General features: G+C 39.6%; 1 protein-coding gene across 1 annotated transcript in view; it reads left to right on the plus strand.

The window, feature by feature from the left end:
- The window catches only part of LOC124776403 (peroxisome biogenesis factor 1), a 388,232-nt gene that overhangs the window by 249,656 nt on the left and 110,878 nt on the right, over positions 1-27,698 (plus strand). The window contains 2 exon segments of the mRNA XM_047251383.1: positions 633-792; positions 6,637-6,701. Of these exon segments, the coding sequence (XP_047107339.1) occupies positions 633-792; positions 6,637-6,701 (225 nt within the window).

A 27,698-nucleotide genomic window follows, 5' to 3' on the forward strand; every position in this document is an offset into this window, starting at 1 on the left:
AAGCCACTATCTTCAGATGACAGAATGACAATATGTAAACTCAGTTAGGAGCAGTGAACTACAAATAAAGTATGACAATCAATAAATAAATCCATAACAACCAGAGTACCAACATGCAAAACAAAAGTGCTACAAACTTATGCTCCAACTTAATAAAATGGGTCTTGATTCATGTGAAGTCTGTATGCGTGGTGATGTAACCATCACATATAACAAGATAACATATTTTGGAAAGATAATGATGAAAGACATATTGAAAAAGTGTTATTCAAACATATCAAGGGTTATTGTTTAGAGGTAGGAGAATTTTTGGACTTATGTTTATGCAGGGTTTTCCTCTTTTGGTCCCAAGAACTTCCCTGTGAAGTTCAGACCATTGGTAAAACCACATCCTTCATAATGTCATATCACACAGTAGTCATGCTAAGATATGATATTGGGAATAAAATAAAAGACAATTGGACTTAATGGATTTTGATTCACTACTTTGTCTTCAAGCCAGCATTATCTATTTTACATGGTTTGTGAATGTCTCCTTAATAGAATATTATGAATATTTATTACATTTGAGCAAACTACTTTTATGCAGACATGAGAACTCTAAATACAGATATATTTGTTTTTATTTTTAGGAAGATCGTTTATCAATATTAAAAGTTCTCAGCCGGAAAGTTGAACTTTCTGATGATGTGGACCTTTCAAAGATAGCTCAGAAGTCACCAGGCTTTACAGGAGCTGACCTTCAGTCATTACTGTATACAGCACAAATAATGGCACTGGAAGAACAACAAGGTATGATTTTTCACATGAGCATGGTTTGTATTTCTTCCTGTACCTCAATCAAAATAACAATGTAATTGATAGTCAAATGTGGGGGTGCACCATGAAGGTCCAACACCAGTTACCTCTGGGGTGAAATACTTGAGGATCTCTCATGAACTGAAAAGACATCATCATGCTGAACGTGGATCAAGCTATGTATTCCAGCACCATTACAGGTTCACCTACAGCCATGGACCTCTCGTTCTGCTCACCAAACCTTGTGGACACTGCTCAGTGGGGGTGTATGGTATCCTTCATAGCAGCCACAACTACCCTATCTGGATCCATCTGAAACATGCTTAGAGGATTATTTGAGAGAACAGGCAGAGATCTTAGCAACAGTTCCTGACAGAGGCGCCAACTTAAAAAAAAAAGATGAGGTGACTTACCGAACGAAAGCACTGGCAGGTCGATAGACACACAAACACAAACATACACACAAAATTCAAGCTTTCGCAACAAACTGTTGCCTCATCAGGAAAGAGGGAAGGAGAGGGGAAGACGAAAGGATGTGGGTTTTAAGGGAGAGGGTAAGGAGTCATTCCAATCCCGGGAGCGGAAAGACTTACCTTAGGGGGAAAAAAGGACAGGTATACACTCGCACACACACACATATCCATCCACACATACACAGACACAAGCAGACATATATATAAATCAAGAAAAAAAACTGCCACTATACAATTCCACACACAGCAAAATTTAAAATCCATTAAAACTAAATATTTCTTTGGAAAACCAAAAAAATTAAGTGTCACTGAAACAAAATTGCTTTGTTTACTTACAAGACAATCTGAAATGGAATTCCCACATCATATTCTTAAATTCTAAGCTATCTAAAATGACTTATGCAATGAGAATTCTATGGAACAATGCAAGTACTGAAGGAGAGAGGTGTATTATGCACGCATACTTTCCCTTTTGAGTTATGACATCATATTCTTGGGAAATTTCCCTCACAGCATAACAACTTTCAAGAAACCAAAAAGATTGTGAAGATAATGAAAAGTGCAAACAGCTGAAAATCATGCAAACTACGATTGGCTGGCGACTAGCCCCTAACCCTCGACTCGCTGAAACGTCAATCACAATGTCATTTCAGTCAGAGTATAGGTCAGTAGTGGTACAAAACAAATACATAAATAAAGTTGAAGAAACATACCTTAATTTTTTATGGCAAATGTACTCATCCTCAGATCATTCCTGCATATGAACTCATCACATATGGCATCAAGGTCGAGTTTCATCGATTCATCTCTATGGGCATTGAGAATTGCGATGGCATTAAGATGATCCTGCCTCATTATAGAACAAAGACACATTTTCACCCTCCGCAGACAAGAAAGCGATCACTCAGCGGTGCAAGACGTTACTGGAATTGTCAGCACAACATGTATGAATTTCACTAGTTCAGGCAGTAGGTCAAACAGGTGCTTTTCCTGTTTTAGGTATTTCACTATGTCATCCAACGAACTAATATTCGCAGAATCACTACTATGGATAATCTCATGAAACAGGCTTCGGTGTAGAAGCAAGCGTTCTTTGTCTATATCTAATTCGTAGAAAGATAAAATATCGAATGAATGTTTGTTATCACCAAGAAGAAATTGTTCAGTTTGATTTACAAACATGAATGATTGAGTTTTGAACCGTGATTCCAAGAAGCTGATGGATGTATCCGTTGTTTGATAATACAATATTCTATTTTAGTATTTTAAACATATTTTATTACAATATTCTATGTTTGTCACATACTCCAGTGAATGTTTCTACAGATGAATTGATGGAGTCATCATATTTCTTAGGGACTTTTCTTCTACGGGGTAATTTTGGAGAATCAACATCCATATCTTGATATTTTGAAGTTACTTCACCCCAGAATGATTCAAAATTGTTTCTCATAAATTTAATAGAAGTTACAAGAGTGGAAATCATCTTATTGGCCTCCTCTAAGTGTAGGGATTTCCTCTGTAGTGCTATGTTTACGGTATCAAAGTGACCAAACAGTTTTACCAAAAGTGATAACATGAAAAAGAAATCATATGTCTGCATATTAATCAAAAAGCCATTTGCTGTGGCCCCAGTGTCTGAATTGTCATTTCTTGAAACATTTAGAAAAAATTCCTGAAGTTCTGTATAGTTGGACAAAACTGAAGACATTGCCAAGTATCTTACGGCCCACCTTGTAGGACAGGGTGGTTTCAAATTTGTAGAGGCATCTGCCTTCAGGTGAGCAAAAAGATCTAATCTTTTAGGTGAATCTCTCACAAAATGTATTAAGTCCTTTGTAACATTCAGTGCATTTCGACATTCTGGAAGATTTAAACAGTGTGCAAGGCAGTGCACAAACATAGCTCTCTTCTCCATTTCCATAAACTTTGCCTGGACACCATTATATAATCCAGCCATGTTAGCTGAACCATCAAAGCATTGGCCCCTACAATTAGATATAGGCAAATCAAATCATCTTAAAATATCGATAATAATATCAAACAGAGCCTTAGCTGTGGTACTTTGTATTGAGTATAGCCCTAAAAAATATTCTTCTATCTCTAGCGAAGCATCAACAAATCTTATACAGATACTAAATTGCTCTTTGTTGGCTATGTCTGTTGTTTCATCTGCTGTTATTGCAAAATACTCTGCACTCTTGATATCCTCCAATAATTTTGTAAGAAGTGTATGACTTAAAATGGCCAAAATTTCGTTTTGCGCATCATAGGATGTCCATTTGTAAGTTTCTCACTGTAGCCATATTGAAAGTAGCCGATTATCTTCACATCGAAGGCATAATAAATTGTCAAAGTTACTTGTTTCATCAGTATGCCCACGTATTGCAAGCCCCTGCACTGCTAAATAATGGAGGGAAGATATGATTTTTAGTAAGCAAGCTCAGTTTTCTTTCATTTGTGTCAGTTTTTCTTTGGAAATCTGGCTAAATACACTGACATTCAATTTTAAGGATTTGAATTTCAGTGCAGCTTCTCTGTGGCAGCCCAGTGCTTCATGCGCTTTCAACTTTTCTACCCCTTTCTTCCATTCGAAAAACCAGTTTCCGTGAAAGTTTTTTCCATTTTGTGAGAAAACTGAAAACGATTTTCTTCAAACATTTGTCTGCAAAATTTGCAAAAAAAACATCTTTTACCTTATTGTAATCAATCCATGCAAATTGCTGTTTCCAAGAGGGCTGATAACAGCGTTGTTTTTTTCTGGGAACAGTGTTTTTTGTCACCCCCACAGTTCCGTCACTATCTGTGTCTTTGTTGTCACTCACAGCACCACTAACATTGGGTCTATTTTCACCATCGCTAACACTTGCCACATTTCTTCCTAATTATAAACTTGTCCATTTCAAACTGGACAGGAAGGGACGAAAGATTAACAACTGAACTGAGTCACAGTAAGACTAACTGACCACTGGCGATGCCCAGCTCCAGAATATTTACATTCACTCCATTCACTGCCAACATTAGCTGCGGTCTGTGTAACAGCAGTGTGCACCTAACAAGAAGTAGCCATGTAACAATAGTGTTGATTATTGTCAGGCCTGGCTCTAGGGAGGGGAGGGGGCGGGGGGGGGGGGGGGTTAACCGTGCCACTGCCCAGGACGGCAGATTTCTGGGGGCGGCAAATCCATCTTGCGTAAATGAAGGAATGTGGGAATAAATTGGAAATACAAATTATTTATAAAATCAAGGGTCTTATTGAAAATTATCTATGTTACAGAAACAAATGTGCTCCGATTTATGAAAGAAACGTTTCCTCCAACAAAAATGGCTTAAAATGTATTGCACTGTAAACGTATCACTGACTGCTGCTTTGATCTTAAAGACATATTCACAACAAAGAGACGAATGAGTGTGATATGTGAAAATAAGGCGTCATGTATGAAATATATTGTGGGAAAGGATGACTATGTTGGAAAAGTAGGGGGGGGGGGGGGGGGGGGGGGGGCGCTTGACATGTTTGCGCAGGGCGGCAAAATCCCTGGAGCTCGTCCTGATTTGTGTGGTGTTGTACCTAGTGATTGTCAATAGAATTTACAAAAATGAATGAAGAGTCTTTAATGTTACCTAGTCCTTCTAGCTATTGCCATCAAATTCGGTGTCACTGTTGCTCATTAGTTTCTTTTACAAGCTGCCAGCAGGCTGCTGTGGGAGGAAGTGGACCTCGTCCTAGCAGCCAAAGCACTGCGAGCTCATGGTGAGCTTTCGTTTCCCCCATACCTCGATACAGTAAAAGTGTGCGAATAGTACAGATGCAGGGGGCAAACCCTGTCACGACAGTTCATCATATGCAGAAGTTGGAGGAGTAGCAGAAAGGAATACACAATAGCTCGTAAAATCGGTAATTTTTTCCTTCATAATCATTACATACTATTATGCCAAAATGTATGTGCAAGTTTTAACAAATTTCCCAGTAAAGGATGAGGAAGGGGGGGAGAGCAGTGAGAAATGCATGTTTGAATGGTGCGGTGGTGGTGGGGGGGGGTGAGTGAGGCCGCCCCCCCTCCTTGCCCTCCTGCCCCCCCCCCCCTCCCCCGCCTAAGTCGGCGCCACTGGTTCCTGAACTCCATCAATAGGTCCACTCATGCAAGCTAAGTGTGGGATGCCAATAGGAAGAATTCCCTGGCAGAACTCATGACTGCCGATAGCAGAGAGACATTGCTCAGACAATGGCTGAATCCTGTAGGACCTTATGGCCAATTCTTGCCATGATTCAGCTTTCTGTCATAATCATGTAGCACAGGAGAGGGTTGGTCTTGATCTCTGTTCCATCAATATGGAGGAATACTAACAGTGTTTCTCTCTGTGGGAGCTGGATCCAGCATTGTCAGTAGCTCATAATAGTGTGTCTGGTCATGACCTGATAACAAACACATGCAGTCAAAGAAGGTCCTCTTTCAGATTTTTAATGAAATTTGGGCGACAGGAATATATCCTGCCTCATGGAAAGAACCCATTTCACTCTGTATTTTAAAACCAGGGAAGGATTGGACTAACCCTAGTAGTAATTGTAGCATTAGTCTCACTAGCTGCATAAGAAAGACACTGAAGTGCATGGTTAACCAAACCTAGTGTAGGTTGTTAAAACCTCATTGCAGCTAAGTCACTGTAGTTACAGAAAATCATCAAAATGTACCTCTTTCATTAATATCATTGCAGTACTGTGTATCCTTTGGAACAGCAATTAGTGCAGCAGCATCTGCATCTACTAGAAGTACGTAACAATGGATGTTCTTGTGGGATCAATAACCACAATAAAAACTTGTGTACTGATACAGTGAATACAAGCAATTTATTTCACATTTGTGCAAGAAACATAAAATTGTAAACAATTCAAAACCTACTGACTACATGGAAGATCAAAGAGAACTGAACAAAAGCGAACAGAGTCAAAGATGTCACAGTAGTCTCACTCAGCAATTGTGTTGAGTTCTCTGACATTTTGAATCACATTCTAATTTTAGAAGCTGTGAAATACAAAACTGCAGATAATAATGATGAACTGTATGAATTGCTAACAACAAACACAAAGACTGTAATGGACATTACTTAACTCTTACAGCCAACCCCCCCTCCCCCTCCCCCCCACCTCCCTACTCCTTCCCAACCCCAGGTATTTCTTCTTACATTTAGCTTTTAAGTACAATTCATACAAATTTAGTCTTAATTTTTACTACCATTCACATTTGTATAAATTTATCACTTGATGCCTTTTTTGGATTATTAGAGAAAGCATAGTCTTCTTGATTCTCATATTTTGTGCTTGTTAAGTTTTCTGTTCATATTAATCAGGCTATCAATCTTGCAGGCTCAACGGAAACTGTAGGTGACTTATGTGAATCACTTAGTGTTCCTGTGACTCAGAAATTGGAGGTATGTATGATCTGTATTTTGTATGTTTCAGTTGCCTTATTCAGTGCTTGTGACTGCCATGTGGTTCTTGTATGTGTAATGGGTAGAAATGAAGATTTGGCAGTTGCCTATTAAAACATATCACTTATGAAAATGTCATAACTTGATTAATAATGATTTTTTTTGTGACATTAATATCATTTTTGTTTTACATATCATTTATATTCCATTTGCAGTGTAAAAAATTTACTAAGTTTCCTCTCTGAAAGTAGGATGTATTTTTTTATCTCTAACATAGTGAAACCTATCGCTGTCTCTGTTCGGCTGTTCCTGTGACCTTAAACAGTACTGCTATACTTTTTCCTTGTTGTAAATTAGCGATTTTGGTTCACAGATTACTTGTATATGTGGTGTGACATTAAAAATGCCAATGCTATAGAGCAGATGAGTCTAACTTAATTGCAGAAGTAGCAATGAAATGATCAAGCTGGTCAGCACTGAATAACTACAGGAATTGGACATAACTGTTTGAAAATGATTCCTTAAAATGACACACACACACACACACACACACACACACACACACACACACACACACACACACACACACACACACAAAAAAATGACAATTGTGCATGTGTGGCCCGTCACTTGTAGGTGAATGATGGGTGGCATGTAGACTTGTCTAATGATCAGAAGCTCTGACTAGCATTAAGATTTGCTCTGGTTTTTATTTAATTTACTTACTTACTTAACCTGATCTCTGTGTCCTCAGAGTCTTTTGCGATGGCATACATGAATAAAATGTTCTCGGTTTTCAAGCCGCATCAATTTGAATAAAATCCTCGAGCTTTCAATGACCATCTCCACCATTGTCGTCAGGAGTTCACTGACTGCTAGGGCTGCTATGGTTTCTCGCTTATATAGGCATGATGACATCATCAGCAGCCAATCAGATAGCCCAATGTGGTACCTGCGCTTAAGTTGACCAGGGCAGCTAGGGGAGCTATTGCCCATGGCAGCATTGGTGACGTCAGGTGGCACCAGGGGCGGGCACCACTTTTGAAACTGCTGCTCCCGCGTCGCGCATCTGCTTTTGCTTTCTTTCAATGTCCAACAGTGTGTACCTCTGGTCTCTGTTGAAATTGTTGTTGTTTAAATGAATCTCGGCCACTTCCTTTATAACAGAGTCCCAATACGTTGATGCATGAGCCAACACTTTTGTATCTTCAAACTATATTTTATGCCTGTTTTCTAGGCAGTGCTCTGCTATGGCTGACTTTTCAAGCTCCCTTTGTTTTATATGGCGGTTGTGCTCAGTACAACACTCTGCAACTGTGCAAATTATTTGTCTGATATACATGCTGCCACGTTCCCAGGGTGCACCATACATGCTGGACTCTCGATGAGCAATGTCGTCTTTAACAGGGCGCAACATGTCTCGTATCTTGGGGGCCGGCTGGAACACTGGTCTTGGCCCATGTTTCGGCAACAGATGTCCTGACTTGCTGCTAGTTGCTCCACAGTATGGCAGGAATGCAGTCCGTTTGGCCTCTTCCACTGATTCATGAGGTGTCTTTTGTCGGCAGCCCTTGAAAGCGTTTGCGATGTCTCTTTCGCTGAATCAATTTTCCCCGACAACACATATTAAGTTCTGCAGTTCAGACCGTAGGTGGTCATCATCAGACATAGTCTTGGCTCTATGAACCGCTTTCCTGTGTACAGAGTGGAGGAAACTACTGGTGTTCAAATATCGATCAGTGTATTTTGGTTTCCAGTACACTGAATGACCAAGCTAGCCTCCTGCCTTCTGCTCAACCAAAACATCCAAGAATGGTAGCTTGTCATGCTCCTCCACCTCGACAGTAAATTTAATTTGGCGGTGTACACCATTCATGTGATCTACGAACTGCTGTAGTGTATCTTCACCATGAGGCCATATCAGGAATGTGTCATCAACGTATCATAGAAAGCATGTAATCAACGTATTGTAGAATGCAAGATGGCCATAATGTCACAGTTTGAAAAGCCTGCTCCTCAAAGTGCTCCATGAAGAAATTTACGACTGCTGGAGACAGTGGTGATCCCATGGCTGTGCCGTCCGTCATCTCATAATATTAATCACAGTACAAAAAGTACATTGTCGTTAGGATGTGATGGAACAACTTAATGATTCCAGATGGAAAATGTTAGGCCAAAAGATCCAGCGTATCTTGTATTGGCACCCTTTCAAAAAGTGACACAATGTCCAGGCTAACCATTAGGTCATTTGGGACTGTCTTCATTCTCTTGAGTGCCTCAACAAATTTCTGCGAGTTGACAACATGGTGCTCACAATTTCCCAATTTTGGTGCTAATAATCCTGCCAGATGTTTAGCAAATGTGTAGGTGGGCGAACGGATTGCACTAACAATGGGCCTCTAAGGAACACTTTCCTCGTGTATCTTTGGTAATCCATAAGCCTGGGAGGTCTGGTGGCATGAGGCGTTAATTTCTTCACCACTTCATCTGATAAACCAGATGTCACCGGTGCTGCCATGGGCAATAGCTCCGCTAGCTGCCCAGGTCGACTTATGCCCACGTGCCACATTGGGTCTATCTGATTGGCTGCTGATGATGTCATCGTGCCTATATAAGTGAGAAACCATAGCTGCCCCTGCAGTCAGTGAACTCCTGACGACGATGGCGGAGATGGTCGTCGAAAGCTCGAGGATTTTATTCGAATTGACGCGGCTTGAAAACCGAGAACATTTTATTCATTTAACCTTATCTCATTAGTGCCATCAGGCCCTCTCTTACACTGGACCAGGATTTCACACATACAGTACCTTCATTATATCATAGTTACCTAAGAAATAAGAATTTTAATGTGAAAAATAGTATTAAAATGGTTTATAGTGACGAAGTGAGACAATAATACTGACTACGAGCTAATAAGTTAACACTGGCAACACTGCTATTACTGCTACTGCTACTACTACTACTACTAATAATAATAATAATAATAATAATGTCAGATATAAAAAGAATTTATGGGTGTGCAAAATAGAAATTTTCTGATATAGCGAGTTCCGGGGAAAGGAAATTTAAGGAGATTCCACCAGCTAAGATAACTGGGAAATGAGGACGATCTGGTTGGAAAGGAGGATGGGCAAGGGTAATGAGTGCGTGGTACTCATTATGTTGCTGTAGTAGATATGTCATGAACTATCTTCTGAAATTTAAGATGTTATTCAGTTCTCTAATATAATGTAGGAGGTCATCCCACAATCAGGTTCGTGCTACTGAGAAGGACTTTGGGAAAGTCGCTGAATAATAAAGTGAGGCAGAAAGGATTTTGCTTTGATGGGAAAGAATGTTTCTGCCATGTTGTTCATATGAGTGGTAACGTTGTGGAGAGCTATGGGGGACAGTGTATGTTGATTAACGAGTGGAGAAGACAGAGTGTATGGAAATCTTTGCAATTTTCTGCACACAGCCAGAATGGCTGTGCATGTGGTGGTGAAATATGATCAAAGAGTCAAACATTAGAGATATAATGAACACAGGTATACATAACCATTTTGAGGTGCTGTGGCCTTTCCTGAGAAAGACTGCGCGGGATAACATTACTGTAATCAATAATTGGAAGTGTTTGTAAAAGTTTCTTTTTCAGGTCATGTGGGAAGAGGTTTTTATATTTTCACAGGGTACTGCTGCCTTCTTGCACATTGCAGTTATATGCTCAGTTCAGTTTAGATTTTCATCTGTTATTACTTCTGGACTCTCTGGTAAGGAAGAGAAGCTGATATTTGTCCCATTTAGGGTTAAATATGGTAGGGAGTCCTGATACTTTGGGCTAATTAGCCTGAACTAATCAACCAGTATCCTGCACCCATTTTGATAATGCACACAGTTCGGTACTGAGAATCTTGATAGCTGCCTTCAGGTTTATTGGTTTTGTTCTTACATACAACTGGAGGTCTTAGACAATTCGTATCACACATTGTTGACATACAATGAAAATAGAGTAGGACCTAACCAAACCCTAGAGGACACCTGTTACTACTTGCCTACATTGTGGCTTCATGCTGCTGGACATGACGCAGTGCTGGTGAGACATCAGGTATGAGCGAAAACATTGCACTGCACTTTGAGAGAAATTTAGGCTGCAAAGCTCAGCAAGTAAAATGTCAAAGTTGACAGTGTCAGAGACTTTGCTGAAGTCTAAGAAGTGAATGATAATTGTCTCTTGTGTATCCACGGCAAGCTTGAGGTCATTGTTACCCTTATTAAGGTTGATGTGCTGCGATGTTGATAGAAACGTGAGTGGTATTCACCTAGTAGGTTGTTTGTAGTTATGTAGTTTGTTAACTGGTCATGGACCATGTGTTTTAATGCCTTGGACAGTGCAGGAAGAATGCAAATAGGTTGCTAATCTGAGGGTGGTGTGGCAACATACTTTTTAGGTAGTAGCTCAACTAGCCCCTGTTTCCAGCCTCAGGGAAAACACTTGTGGTTAAGGAGTGGTTGAAAATATCTGTTATAGTGGGCAGTAGTGGGTCAGTAATAAGCATCATCATTTGGACTGTGGTGCTACCGTGTCCAATAGATGCCGATGTGAATAGCATGATGGCTTTTTTGATGGCATTTCAAGTAATATGCTTTAGATAGAATTTTTAATGGCTACAGCTATTTACGCCAATGAAGTAATCAATGAGTCCCCACTTCATTTGTGGATGTAGTTACTGTGAAGTACCGGTTCCGTTCTTTGGCTGCAGCTTTTACTTTGCCTATACGAAGACCACGCAGGTTGTTCTTTAGGATGGATGGTCTATTTCTGTTGCCAGTTAATGTGTGGGCAGGCCTGAGTCTAGAATTTCTCACAGCTTGACTGCATTTTCAGGCATAGGGCACAGTTTGTATATGTGATCTCTGAGCTTTGTGAGCTGTTTTAATTCTTCTGTGAACCAAGGTGCAGGTTTCCTTCATACCTTTCTAGTCTTTGGGGGACGTATTTGTCACATAATTGAGTAAATTTATTAATAAATCCATGAAGTTTTTTCATTTAGGTTTGAGAAGGGAATAGATGACATTCCCAAAACTATTTCTTGCACCTCAGTTGCAAGTTCACATAAATTAATGCATTTAAAGTCTCAATATGCAGTCAGTTGTGGTTCCTTTCAGAGACATTCTAGCAAGTACATCATGAAAATTGTGTCATGAGCAGACATGCCAGGTGCAGAGCCTTGAGAGGCATGAATTTAGTCTTTGGAGATTTCATTGCAATGTATCTACGAGAATGTGACTACTGTTTGCTTGATGGGTAGGAGCAACCTGAAGTAGCAACATGTTTTAAAAATAAGCATCCACTTAAATTTTACATGGGAGGACTACTGTCTAGAAAATATATGTTAGTTATACCATGTATAATTATGTACTCATATATGAATTCGAGACACGAAACAGCAGTTTCGAAGCAGACGTACCTGCTACTTTAAGAAGTTTGTAGAAGACACTGTCAGGCATTTTCTGTAAAGGGTTTTGATCTCTATGAATGTATATTCCACTTGTTTATCTTCATTATTGTTGGATGTGTGTAGCACAGTAGGTGATAAATCATAGTGTATGTACACCCCTACTACTCCACCCTCTCATCTGTTACCTCAGTCGTAACTTGGTGTTATTACAGATTCTTTAATAATTTGATTTTATCCTTTGTAGATGGTTGAAAAATTCTGGTTAACTGTAAAACAATGGTTTTCATTTCTTATCAAAATATATATTGCTGCCATCATGATTTTTATTGATTTAATGTGTCTTATGTTTAACATTTTGTGAGGTGGAAGTACCATTCTAAAGGACTTTTAGAAAAAAGTTACATTAGAGTACAGTATTGATTTAAGTGTCAGGAAGTCATTTCTGAAAGTATTCGTATGGAGTGTAGCCATGTATGGAAGTGAAACATGGACGATAAATAGTTTGGACAAGAAGAGAATAGAAGCTTTCGAAATGTGGTGCTACAGAAGAATGCTGAAGATTAGATGGGTAGATCACATAACTAATGAGGAAGTATTGAATAGGATTGGGGAGAAGAGAAGTTTGTGGCACAACTTGACCAGAAGAAGGGATCGGTTGGTAGGACATGTTCTGAGGCATCAAGGGATCACCAATTTAGTATTGGAGGGCAGCGTGGAGGGTAAAAATCGTAGAGGGAGACCAAGAGATGAATACACTAAGCAGATTCAGAAGGATGTAGGTTGCAGTAGGTACTGGGAGATGAAAAAGCTTGCACAGGATAGAGTAGCATGGAGAGCTGCATCAAACCAGTCTCAGGACTGAAGACCACAACAACAACAACAACAACAACATAGAGTCATACAGCCTTACAGATTTTCATCACACGATGCCAAACCACTAAATTATTTTTTATCAAAGTCCCAAATTCAAATTTCTTGTAAGTGACTTGATTTGATAGCACTTTAAAAATTTGCCTCTTTTTTTTTTCCCCTTGCTGTCAGAGCAGTGCAACCCAGTTGAAATGTAAGAATAGTGTCTATGTTCTTTATTCACAACCGTACAGTAAATGAAATGTAATATGTAAAATTCCTGTGGGTCCAGCTGGATAGTAATTAAAATGGAGTTAGTTAGTTACTTTCATCAGATATTCAAAAGGACAGTCACAATCACATTATTTATTTTACCACCAACCGGTTTCAACACGTGATGGGGTCATCTTTAGGGTAATTTACACCATTTGGTCGCTCGTTGGAGCCAATGTATAGTTACCGACCATGCACAGGCAGGGTGATGACTCCAGCAAGTGACCAAATGGTGTAAATTTGGTCGCTCGTTGGAGTCGTCACCCTGCCAATGTATAGTTACCGACCATGCACAGGCAGGGTGATGACTCCAGCAAGTGACCAAATGGTGTAAATTGCCCTGAAGATGACCCCATAGCGGGTTGAAACCAGTTGGCGGCAAAATAAATAAGGCGATTGTGACTGTCATTTTGAATAATTGATTATAAGTAAATTAATCGCTGTTTATCTCCATCATACAACTATACTGTCTTAAAAAAAAGTTACTTTCATGTTCCAGGATCATTTTGCATGATAAATCCTCATGATGTGGAATGAGTCATTTTACATTCATATTGCAAATTAATTTGTACATCTGTTTGTACTCTAAACATCACCATATATGTTTTCTCCCAAAATGCAAACAAGATATACAGATTGAGTTAGCATTTCTACCCACCACCTTTTACACTTTTCAAATATAGAAATTCTTCTATGGAATAGGAGGAGTTGTGAAGGAGAAACTACTTCAATTTATTTTCAAATTTTACCTTGCTGTCTGTTAGACATTTTATATCACTGGGTAAGTGGTCAAAATTTTTTGTTGCAGCATTGTTCACCCCTTTCTGTGCTAAAGACAACTTCAATGTTGCGTAATGAATGTCATTTTTCCTTCTTGTATTGTAATTATGTAGTTCATTGTCCCTTTTGAGCTGTAGTGGATTATTTACAACAAACTTTATGAGGGAATAAATATACTGTTAAGCAGTAGTCAGAATGCCCAACTCCTTAAACAGATGTCTACAAGATGATTGTGATTGACAACCACGTTTTATTCTTACAGCATGTTTTTGAGCAATGAAGACCTTCTTTCTTAAAGATGAGTTAGCCCAGAACATTGTTCCATATGACATTACTGAATGAAAATAAACAAAATATGCCAACTTACTGATTACTCGCTCCTCAAAATTTGCTATGATTCTAAGTGCAAATGTGGCTAACTAAGTCGTTTTAGGAGTTCCAAAATGTGCTTTTTCAATTCTCACACTTATCACTGGTGCTGTACCATTAGAGGTGCAGAACTGAATATGATGTGTCTTTGTGAAATTCAGGGTGAGACCATTCACATAAAACTAGTCAATGATACTTTTGAGAACTTTATTCACCATTCCTTCCATTACTGTATGTATACTGGGAGTGATTACAATGCTGGTATCATCTGCAGGAAGAACTATTTCTGCTTGTTGTACATTAGATGGTAGATCATTTAAATATGTGAGAAACACTAGTGGACCTAAGATTGAGCATTGGGGAACTCCATGTGTGATTTCTCCCCAGTCAGAATTACCGTATTTACTCGAATCTAAGCCGCACTTTTTTTCCGATTTTTTTAATCCAAAAAACCGCCTGCGGCTTAGAATCGAGTGCAAAGTAAGCGGAAGTTCTGAAAAATGTTTGTAGGTGCCACCACAACTAACTTCTACTGTCGAATATATGTAGCGCTACACAGGCATGCTTTGCAGGCACAAAGATAAATACTGGTGCCAAAACCTCTGCGCCAGTAAATAAATTTAAAAAAAAAGTGGAAGACGAGATTTTTTATCCGCCCGGAGTTTTGACCACTACATTTTCATACATTACCCAATGAAGTAGATACAAATTCCATATTATTCATCTTCGAAAGTAGCAGCATTTCAATGTACTGCGAAAATCCGACTGGCAAGACTGTTTGGGATATTTGTGAATCTGGCCAACTCTACCTTCTGAATTTTTTCCTACCTGTGAGAAGAGATGGTTGCTAATAGGAATTTTTATGAATTGTGAATCACATGCAGTATTCTCTTCACCATAAGAATAATACTAATATAAACATTTTGCCTTGTATTCTTTCGTGTTTGCTGCCTAATAAACTACGAAACTAGAGTGAGACAACAGCAAACACGGAAGAATATACATATCATGTCACGTTTATATTCATATTATTCTTATGCCTAATAGTGATACAGTCAGAAATGAAGCACGGCAATTGACTAGATTTTTAAATCTAAGATGACTCTAATTTCTGTGCAGAATGTAACGTACTACAGAGGCGTCTACAAAGATTTTCAGAGAAAAATTTTCGCTGATCTCTCGTTCAGAACATCTTCTATCATACGCAGTCTATTATTTGGTTCTTGTTGATCATTATCAAAGAAAGCATTAGTGTAAGTAACAACAAATAGCAGTCTCTTGCCATTGTTTCGCTAATGAGACGATTCCTCTCTTTTTTTTATTGCAAGCAGCGGTAGCGCGCACAAAAGCAAGGCATGTCGCTAGCGGGGACTGGTCGTAAACACTCATTATCAGAATGCAACAAACAATGCATGACACAGTACAGTAATGCGTTTTCAGCTTAGAGTGACACGTAAAGATCTATAACAAAGAGAACGGCACTTATCAGATCAAAGAAAAATAAGCAATCAATTCAAACCAAACGAAGCACGTTAAAAAGGAAGGGTACCCGTATAAATATGGACGTAGCGCCTGACGCATTGCAATGGCTACCTGGTAAAGCTTAACTGCTAAGCTTATGACTCGAACCAAACTACTGTAGCTGTATCGTCATTCATTCGACCTAAATTGTGTCTCATATTACAATGGACCAACTTTGTTTCGATCTGGAGGTGCAGCCTAAAACTTTTCTCTCCCCTTGAATTTCGAGTCTCAAATTTCAGGTGCGGCTTAGATTCGGGAAATTGTTTTTTCCTTGATTTCGAGTCTCATTTTTCAGGTGCGGCTTAGATTTGAGTGCGGCTTAGATTCGAGTAAATACGGTATATCCCTGGATTCTGTTGGTTGAATTACTACTAAGTACAACTGTCTGCATCTTTTGGTTGGATATGACATTATCCATTAGCTGGCTATACCATCAATCCCATAAAACTTCAATTTATCTACGAGTATACTATGATTCACACAATCAAATGCCTCGGGTAGGTCACAGAAAATACCTACCGGTGCTATTTTGTCATTTAATGATTGTAATATCTGGTGTGTGAACCTGTAAATGGCATTCTCAGTAGAGCAACCCACCTGAAACCCAAACTGTGATTTGCTGAGAATATTATTGTTGCCAAGATCAGATACTATACTTGAATACATCACTTTCTCAAATGTTTGGAAAATGTTGTCAGCAGTGAAATAGGTCGGTAGTTACTGATGTGTCTCTTATCACCTTTCTTAAAGAGGGGTTTAACAACGGCATATTTTAGTCTCTCTGGAAAAGTGCCCTGAGTTAGTGATGTATTACATATTTTGGACAATACTTTACTTATTCTGTGGGAACAAATACTTAGTACTCTATTGGAAACTCCATTAAAACCAGAAGAGCTTTTATTCTTGAGAGAATGTATGACTCTCTTAATTTCAGAAGTAGAAGTTAGTGGTACATTCATATGATGTAATTTTATGAGAGCTACTTCTTCAACATATTGCTGTGATCTTTCTCTTGAACTGATGGTCCCTGTGCTTTCTACTATGTTTAAGAAATGATTATAAAATACATTTGCTACCTGTGACTCATAATTTATAATCCTTCCATTCAATTCAACAGTATTGTTATCCTCTTCTGTGCTTGGTTGTCCTGTCTCTTGCTTCACTTTATCCCATATTGCCTTAATTCTGTTGTCAAATGTACTGATTTCTGACATTATGTGCATGTTTCTTGATTTTTTAATAACCCTTCTTGGTAATTTTGAGTAGTTTTTGTAGTGCACAACTACTGCAGGGTCTCTGCGTATTCTTGCCAAAAGATAAATTTCCCTTTTCCTTTCACAAGGTACTTTAATCCCCTTAGTGATCCATGGTTTTTTGCATGGCTGTTTAATGTCCCTTCTGATTAGCTTGTACAGAAAGCTATTTTCAAATACTGATACGAATTTATTGTGGAATAAATTAAATTTTATATTGGCATTTGGTTCTTTATAAATTTCATCCCAGTTTGTTTCTTGTAAACTACTTGTAAAAATATTTTCCCTGTAGTCTTTAATGATTCTGACTGACTTCCACTGAGGTGTATCCACACTGTAAGGCACTATTGTCATTTATCCTGACTGATGGTGCATCATTATCAGAGAGAGCATTTGTTACTGGGTAGACAGTTATTTTCTTGCTTTGTGCCTCACCAAAGAAAACATTATCAATTAGGTACCTACTTTCTTTATAAACCCTTGTCGGCAAGTTAACTACTGAGAGCAAATTGTAGAATCCAAATAAGATTTCCAGATCATTTTTCCTGTTAGAATCCTTTAGAAAATCTGCATTGAAGTTACCACAGACTATTAACTACTTGCTGATGTCTGACAGAGAGCACAGGAAGGGATCCAGGCTCCTCATAAATAATTCAAAATTTCCCAGTGGGGATCTATATACTATTACAATTAAAGTGAACAGTTTTTCAGCATTTATTCACTAGCACACACTTCTATGTGCTGATCACTACAAAATCTACTTGCGTCAGTGCTTTTGAACTTGTGTTCTGTCTTAATATATGCAACATCTCCTCCTTTTCTCATATTAGTTCTGCATGAGTAAGCTGTTTGATAGTAATCTTGTATATGTAACTAATCTAACCCTGTGGTTATGTGGTGCTCAGACAGGCACAGAATGTCTATCTTTTCCTCTAAAGTTTGCAAGCAGTCAAGAAGCTCTTCTACCTTATTAGTCAATCCTCTAATATTTTGGTGGAATAAATTAACCTTACTTTTCTGTACATTCTTGTGGTGCTCTTCTGTTCTAGTGACTTCTTTCAAAATAGAAACTCGATTCTAACCTAAAAAAGGTGCCACCCTTGGACCTCCTAGATAAGTTAAGGAACTTAATTCAGTGTTTTTTTTCAATTAGGAATGTATCTAATTGTCTAAAGGCTTATTTTGCATCTTGGTGCAGCCTCATTAACGATTTTGGGATTCCTGTATGCAGTCACCAGTACATTTACTCCTCAGTGGTGCTTGTTGCTGCGGAACTGCAAGTTTCATCTCACAAAAATAATTTTCATGTACACTTTGCCTCCTTGTCTGGGGTTCAGAATGAAGTTATACGCTGAAGTGAAAAGTTCTTCAGCAGCCACTGTCTAACATAATTACAGGACTGGGAAATCCATGCAATTCAAAAGACATTGGAAATATAACTAATTAGCAAATTCAACAAATTAATTTGGTATTTATATTTAGGGACTGAAAATTCTTGGTAATTAAATGAAACAGTGGAAAGGCCAGGTTGGAATATCAACAATATTATAAAAAGGATATATTGCTACTCATCATAAAGATGATATGTTTAGTTGCAAACAGGCATGATGAAAAGACTGTACACAAGGACTTTTGACCAAAGCCTTCTTCTGAAAAGAAACACATGTTTACACAAGCAAGCACACGTCACACAACACACACACACACACACACACACACACACACACACACACACACACAAATACAGAGAAACAGGAACTGTCTGTGACATGCTTTGCTCAGGCCGCCCAAGGGCTACTACTTCACACACACACACACACACACACACACACACACACACACACACACACGACTGCTGTCTCTGGTCACGCGGGTCAGAATGGCTTCAGCCGAACACTTTTGTATACAATCTTTCCATCATGCCAGTTTGCAACTTAACATGACATCTTTTAAGTGAGTAGCCATCTATCCTTTTCATGATATTGTTGTTAGTTAAATGACATGTATAACACTGTACATTGTGAAGTTACTTGGCAGATAGTAATGTATTGCAAACAAATTTCTGTTGTTACAGAAAGTTAACTGTTGAAACTTCCTGGTAGATTAAAACTGTGTGCCAGATGGAGACTCGAACTTGGGACCTTTGCCTTTCGCGGGCAAGTGCTGTACCATCTGAGCTACCCAAGCACAACTCACGACCTATCCTCACAGCTTCAGTTCTGCCAGTACCTTGTCTCCTACCTTCCAAACTTCACAGAAGCTCTTCTGCGAATGTTGCGGAACTAACACTACTGGAAGAAAGGATATTTCAGCGACATGGCTTAAACACAGCCTGGGAGATGTTTCCAGAATGAGATTTTCGCTCTGCAGCAGAGTGTGCGTTTATGTGAAACTTCCTGGCAGATTAAAACTGTGTGCTGGACCGAGACTCGAACTCGGGACCTTTGCTTTTTGTGGGCAAGTGCTCTACCAACTGAGCTACCCAAGCATGACTCAAGACCCATCCTTGCCCGTGAAAGGCATGATAATTATGAATACCATTTGTATGTTTCTAAGTCAGTGGGCTTGAGACATTAGGGACAAGTGAATAATGGTTTGAATACTTACCAATGGTCTTTGGGACACCTGTCTTCCAAACCTAGTTTTGTGTTCAGCTAGCTTTTGTCACATATGGATTTACTCTTCTGATATTTTCCCATATAAATGGTGGTATGTGTAGTTCACAGTAACATTTCCTACAATGTAAAGTATAAAATCAATAAAGGAGTCATGTGCAAGCATACACTACTGGCCATTAAAATTGCTACACCATGAAGATGACATGCTACAGATGCGTAATTTAACCCACAGGAGGAAGATGGTGTGATATGCAAATGATTAGCTTTTCAGAGCATTCACACAAGTGTGGCGCCAGTGGTGACACCTACAATTTGTTGTCATGAGGAAAGTTTCCAACCGATTTCTCATACACAAACAGCAGTTGACAGGCATTGCCTGGTGAAACGTTGTTGTGAGGCCTCGTGTAAAGAGGAGAAATGCGTACCATCACATTTCCGACTTTGATAAAGTTTGGATTGTAAGCTATCGCGATTGCGGTTTATTGTATCGCGACATTGCTGCTCGCGTTGGTCCAGATCCAATGACTGTTAGCAGAATATGGGATTGGTGGGTTCAGGAGGGTAATACGAAATGCCGTGCTGGATCCCAACGGCCTCATATCACTAGCAGTCGAGACGACAGGCATCTTATCCGCATGGCTGTAACGGATCATGCAGCCACGTCTTGATCCCTGAGTCAACAGATGGGGACACTTGCAAGACAACAACCATCTGCATGAACAGTTCGACAATGTTTGCAGCAGCATGGACTATCAGCTCAGAGACCATGGCTGCGGTTACCCTTGACGCTGCATCGCAGACAGGAGCGTCTGTGATGGTGTACTCGACGACGAACCCGGGTGCACGAATGGCAAAACGTCATTTCTTCGGATAAATTCAGGTTCTGTTTACAGCATCACAATGGTCGCATCCGTGTTTGGTGACATTGCGGTGAACGCACATTGGAAGCGTGTATTCGTCATCACCATACTGGCGTATCACCCGGCATGATGGTATGGGGTGCCATTGGTTACACGTCTCGGTCACCTCTTGTTCACATTGACGGCACTTTGAACAGTGGACATTACATTTCAGATGTGTTACGACCTGTGGCTCTATCCTTCATTCGATCCCTGCGAAACCCTACATTTCAGCAGGATAATGCACGACCGCATGTTGCAGGCCTTTCTGGATACAGAAAATGTTCGACTGCTGCCCTGGCCAGCACATCCTCCAGATCTCTCACCAATTGAAAACGTCTGGTCAATGGCGGCCGAGCAACTGGCTCATCACAATACGCCAATCACTACTCTTGATGAACTGTGGTATCATGTGAAGCTGCATGGGCAGCTGTACCTGTACACACCATCGAAGCTCTGTTTGACTCAATGCTCAGGCGTATCAAGGCCGTTATTACGGCCAGAGGTGGTTGTTATGGGTACTGATTTCTCAGGATCTATTCACCCAAATTGTGTGAAAATGTAATCACATGTCAGTTCTAGTAGCCGGCATGGTAGCTCAGCGTGTTCGGTCAGAGGGTTAGCTGCCCACTGTAATAAAAAAAACTGAGTGAATGGATCAATAAAGAACTTCAACGGGCATCATGGGACGTCTGCCACGAACAATTGCACCCAATTCTTAACGAACAAAATGAGATTAAAAAAAAAGTATATGATATCTGTCCAATGAATACTCATTTATCATCTGCATTCCTTCTTGCTGTAGCAATTTTAATGGCCAGTAGTGTATTTACAGTTAGTTTTCTTCTGCACTGTACATGGCAACATTGTTGTATATTCAGGCATTTAGAGGTAAGTATCACAGGCCTGATAATTTAGGACTCCATGCCTTTTAACATAGATGAAGTCATTGAGTTTGAGCTCAGAATATGTCTAATACACACATCAAAAATAAGTTTTGCATCACCCAGTTCCCAGAATTCCTGAAGAAAGACATTGACTGTGGATATCATTGACTGTTCAGAGACATCACTGAACCTGGCCAAAGATGTAAACAACCATACATGAGCAGCACCTATTAGATGTAGGGGGTATGACAGCCGATCAGTTCCAGTCATTCCACCAGGAAGGAGGTACACGGCTTGTGTTGTCTGTAGTTCAACCATGCCTAGATGGTCAATACCGCAGTTCTGTCGTGTCTGCATTGTTATTTTGTTCCAGGAAGGGCTCTCAACAAAGGAAGTGTCCAGGCATCTCTGAGTGAACCAAAGGGATGTTGTTTGGACTTGGAGGAGATACAGAGAAACAGAAACTGTCTATGACATGCCTTGCTCAGGCTGCCCAAGGGCTACTACTGCAGTGGATAACCACTACCTATGCATTATGGCTCAGAGGAACCATGACAGCAATGTCACCATGTTGAATAATGCTTTTTGTGCAGCCTTGGGACGTCGTATTATGACTCAAACTGTGTGCAATAGGCTGCATGATGTACAACTTCACTCCCGATGTCCATGGCGAGACCCATCTTTGCAACCATGACACCATGCAGTGCTGTACAGATGGGCTCAACAACATGCCAAATGGATCACTCAGGATTGGAATTATGTTCGCTTCACTGATGAGTGTCACATATGCCTTCAACCAGACAATCATTGGAGACTTGTTTGGAGGCAACCTGGTCAAGCTGAGTGCCTTAGACACAGTGTCCAGTGAGTGCAGCAAGGTGGATGTTCCCTGCTGTTTTGGGGTGGTATTATGTGGGGCCAACGTACGTCGTTGTGGTCATGGAAGACACCGTAATGGCTGTATGATACGTGAATGCCATCCTGCAACTGATACCGCAACCATATCGGCAGCATATTGGTTAGGAATTCATCTTCATGGATAACAATTTGCACCCCCATCATGCACATCTTGTGAATGACTTCCTTCAGGATAACGACATCACTTGACTAGAGTGGCCAGCATGTTCTTCAGACATGAACCCTATCGAACATGCCTGGGATGGATTGGAAAGGGCTGTTTATGGATGACGTGACCCACCAACCACTTTGAGGGATTTACACTGAATTACCAGTGAGGAGTGGGACAATCTGGACCAATAGCGCCTTGATAAATTTGTGGATAGTATGCCACATCGAATACAGGCATGCATCAATGCAAGAGGATGTGCTACTGAGTATTAGAGGTATCAGTGTGTACAGCAAACTGGACCATCACCTCTGAAGGTGCTGCTGTATGGTACAACATGCAATGTGTGGTTTTCATGAGTAATAAATGATGTTTATGTTGATCTCTAACCCAATTTTGTGTACAGGTTTTGGAACTCTCGGAACCGAGGCAATGCAAAACTTTTTTTTATGTGTGTATTTTACAACAGAGGAGTTTTTATGATGTAGGATAGTAGTGATGTGGATCACTCATTACACTTCTTGTAGACAGAGATGAACTGTACTTTTTTTATAATTCACAGTATTTTATGGTTAAGAGAGGGTCTAACTTAGGTGTTAATTTAACAATATTAGGAAATGGATTGATTGCTACTCACTGTAAAGATGAACCATTGAGTTGCAGGCTGGTACAACGAAGAGACTGTAACACATTGTAGCTTTCAGTCAAAACCTTTTTCAGCAAAGAAAACACGCACATGTTCACACAAGCAATCACACCTCATGCACACCTGACCACTACCACTGGCAGATATGACCAGAATATTGTGATAATTTCAAATGAAATCTGAGAAGGATTTCTTTGGGTCTATTAGCCTTTTCAGTTTTAGAGATTTCAGTTGACACTAATATGTATATCACTCATTGTTGCAGTGGTGCAAGAATTAAACTAGATCTGTACACCTGGAGCTTCCTTTGTAAAGGAACATTTGAAAACTGAGTTCAGCATTTGTGGTTTTTCTTTGCTACCCAAAATTTTGGTTCCTATTTCTTCTATGTGACCCCCGCCACTTAACCTGTTTCTTGACAAGTTTCTTTACAGAGACTGTATACCGTGGAGGGACTTGAGCCACAGTTACCCTGAATGCTCGTGCCCAGTGCTAAAGTTTTATAGTTCTTCCTTGAGATACAATATTACAGCTTTTTTGTCTACTTTATCAAATGTGTAATTTTTTTCATTTAATTGTCCTTCGTATTTTGGTGGTAATCATTGTTGCTGCAACTGCCTCATGGTCACTGTTGCCAGTTTAAGTGTGGACAGCATCAAAAAGGTAAAGCCTGTTTGCTGCCATTGGATGTTACGTATTTCTGTGATGAGTGGGCTTCTATGTTATCTATTCTGAGTAGTTTTCAGAGGAAGTATTTAGTTGTATTTTGCTGGATGTCTTTTGTTGTGTGCCTCTTCTTCTCCCAACAGAGTTATTAAAGACTCTTTCAGTGATGAGAGTTTGATTGGAGGTTTGTATATATTAGTAAGCAGAGGTTTTCTATAAAGCCTTGATTTACCTCTGGAGGTGAGTGTGGTGATTGATAGAAGGACCAAATTTTAAGTTTGTACCCACCCTTGAGCAAGCAGTAAAGGAAATAAAAGAAAAATTCGGAGTAGGTATTAAAATCCATGGAGAAGAAATAAAAACTTTTGAGGTTCGCCAATGACATTGTAATTCTATCAGAGACAGCAAAGGACTTGGAAGAGCAGTTGAACGGAATGGACAGTGTCTTGAAAGGAGGATACACGATGAACATCAACAAAAGCAAAACGAGGATAATGGAATGTAGTCGAATTAAGTCGGGTGATGCTGAGGGAATTAGATTAGGAAATGAGACACTTACAGTAGTAAAGGAGTTTTGCTGTTTGGGGAGCAAAATAACTGATGATGGTTGAAGTAGAGAGGATATAAAATGTAGACTGGCAATGGCAAGGAAAGCGTTTCTGAAGAAGAGAGTATAGATTTAAGTGTCTGGAAGTCGTTTCTGAAAGTATTTGTATGGAGTGTAGCCATGTATGGAAGTGAAACATGGACAATAAATAGTTTGGACAAGAAGAGAATAGAAGCTTTAACTAATGATGAAGTATTGAATAGAATTGGGGAGAAGAGGAGTATGTGGCACAACTTTGCAAAAAGAAGGGACTGGTTAGTAGGACATGTTCTGAGGCATCAAGGGATCACAAATTTAGCATTGGAGGGCAGCGTGGAGGGTAACAATCGTAGAGGGAGACCAAGAGATGAATACACTAAGCAGATTCAGAAGGATGTGGGTTGCAGTAAGTACTGGGAGATGATGAAGCATGGAGAGCTGTATCAAACCAGTCTCAGGACTGAAGACCACAACAACAACAAACAACAACCCACCCTTGATGCTGAGTCTTGCCCAGATGACAAGAAATGTGTGAAGCCGGATCAACAAAGACAGAGACTGATTTCTTTTTTCATAGATGTTTATTACTCCATTTCAGTGTTTACATGATCTTTTTCAAGGCACTCCTTCCTACTTCAATGCATTTTACATAATGTGTCTGCAAGTCTTCAAACACAAGGGAGGAGAAAGGGGGAAGAAATAAAAAAAGGAAGAAGTCAGAGTCTTTGAAGCTAACAATATTGCTCGTCCAAAACCATGATGCTGGTGCAACAGATTGGCACCTGTGCCATAGTCTGAAATATCTGCAGCAATTCTAAAATTTTATTTGGATCATATGTTATTAAGACTTTTGTCTGCAAGTAAATGTTGTTTTAATTTTAAATGTTTGTTGGCATTCACTGTTCCAGTTCCACTTGATGCCTTTATGCAACAACTAGTGCTGTGATTCACTGAAGGTAGCTATTTGAGCAGTGAATTTGTTCTAATTCGGCAATTAATTACTAGATGTCCTTAGCAATAAGAAGTATTTAAGTGGTGTCAATATGTTGCGGCATCTGCTTGATGCCGTGTGCAGATTGTTCCAAGTATTGCACTCTGTACTGAAAGAAGATGCACTTCTTCATGTTGCATTTCAAATTTACAGCTTGGAGATTTCTGAAAATGGATTCCAAATTCTGTAAGAGTCCTCCTCGACTTTTGCCTCGGACAATAATTAAGACATGTATTTTCAACTTTTCGCAGGGTAATGGATAGTCCATTAAATTTTGGGCATGCAGCTGCACAAATAAAATTTCTTCCACTAATATTTCGGCTGCGTATCGTCCAGCCATCTTCAGAGTAAGTCACAAGACTTAAGGTAGTTCACAGTGTTCAGAGATTTTCGAATTAAATCTTCTAAATAGGGGAGACTGGGGCACAGTGGTCACATTTTTTGTTCTAGAATATTTTGTGATGAAATTTGATAACATTTATGCATTACTTCATGTCATGTAGAAAGCTTATACCACCTTATAGCGGAGATGTTAAGTCACAGATAGGCACAACAAAAACACTGTCAGAAAGTGAGCTTTTGGCCAACAAGGCCTTCATCAGAAGTAAACACCACACACACACACACACACACACACACACACACACACACGTGTGTATGTATGCAAACACATGTCACACACATGTGACCACCGTCTCTGGCTGCTGAGGCCAGAGGCTGCTGAGGCCTCAGCAGCCAGAAACTATGGTCATGTGCGTGTGAGTTGTGTTTGTATTAGTTGTATGTGTATATGCTGTCTATTTCCGATGAAGGCCTTGTTGGCCAAAAACTCCTTTCTGGCAGTCTTTTTGCTATGCCTATATGCGACTCAGCATCTCTGCTATACGGTGAGTAGCAACTATCCTTTTCTTAATATTGTTACATTCCATCATGGATTTTCCATTGTTTGATTTTGCGTGTACCATCTAATATTTATATTGATTTTTTATACATTTTGTTCTTATGAAAACCTTATAAATAGAATAATTGACAGCAAAGTGCCCACTCAGTTCCCACTAGAGGACACCATTAGCACTGGCATGGAAGAGTGTGAGCAACTGTAAAAAAAAAAAAAAAAAAAAAAAAGAAAAAAAATCCACAGACAAGTTGGAAATATTTATTTTTCGTTATAAAAATTGTCTGATACAATGATATTATGCATAACAAAATCAAAGGAGATTATAAGTATCCATGTCAATAGGAAATAAAACATTTTTACAACTTATTTTGGTAGTCTACAAATGACATCTGTGAAGCTCTGTAGTTCTTCATCTACAGCATATGAACAGTGTCTGTCAAACTTACATGACTTGTGCAGATAAGTCACAATTTCAGTGTTTTCATTTTTATTAGTTGACTGATATGTCCTACTAAGTTTCTCTTTGAGCTTGCCTCCCATGTTAAATTCTTCTTCATCAAGAAGACCTGAATTATCGTTACTGTCACCCATCTGAAGGATAGCAGAGCCTTTATAGGTTTCGTCTGGTTGAAGTTGCCTTCAGACATTTTTAGAAATGGGCTTAATGGTTGTTTGATTTTTTGAGTTTGGCCATTTTCTTTCTATGCCATTTTCACATTCTAAAAGCTCTTGCTTCTCTTGGGTATCAGTAAGTATTCTTGTGCTTCCTCTTTTTGCTCCATGCTGAGATGTCTTACCTGTTGAGGAATATTTTTCACCAGAACTTTCAAGCCATTTTGAATCACATTAATCACAGCTTTCTTCATTTCTTCAGCAGATGCTAGACCAAAAGTAGTTTTCTCTCTCTACAGCAGACAATTTTTATTTTCTGCGTATGCACTGATCAGCCAGAACATTATGATCACATACCTAATAGCCAGTATGTCCACCTTTGGCAGGGATAACAGCAGCAATGCATCATGGGATGGAAAAAGTGAGGCCTTGGAAGGTCGCTGGAGGGAGCTGGCACAACATCTGCTCATACAAGTGATCTAATTCCCATGAATTCTGGGGGCGGAGGCAATGAACTCTGATGCCATGTTCAATGACATCCCATATGCGTTTGATCAGCTTCAGATCTGATGAGTAGGGAGGCCAGAATATCAATTGGAACTCTACACTGCCTTCCTCGAACCACTTGATCATACTCCTGGC

This window comes from Schistocerca piceifrons, chromosome 2, assembly GCF_021461385.2.
Source record: "Schistocerca piceifrons isolate TAMUIC-IGC-003096 chromosome 2, iqSchPice1.1, whole genome shotgun sequence".
Taxonomy (NCBI): Eukaryota; Metazoa; Arthropoda; class Insecta; order Orthoptera; family Acrididae; genus Schistocerca; species Schistocerca piceifrons.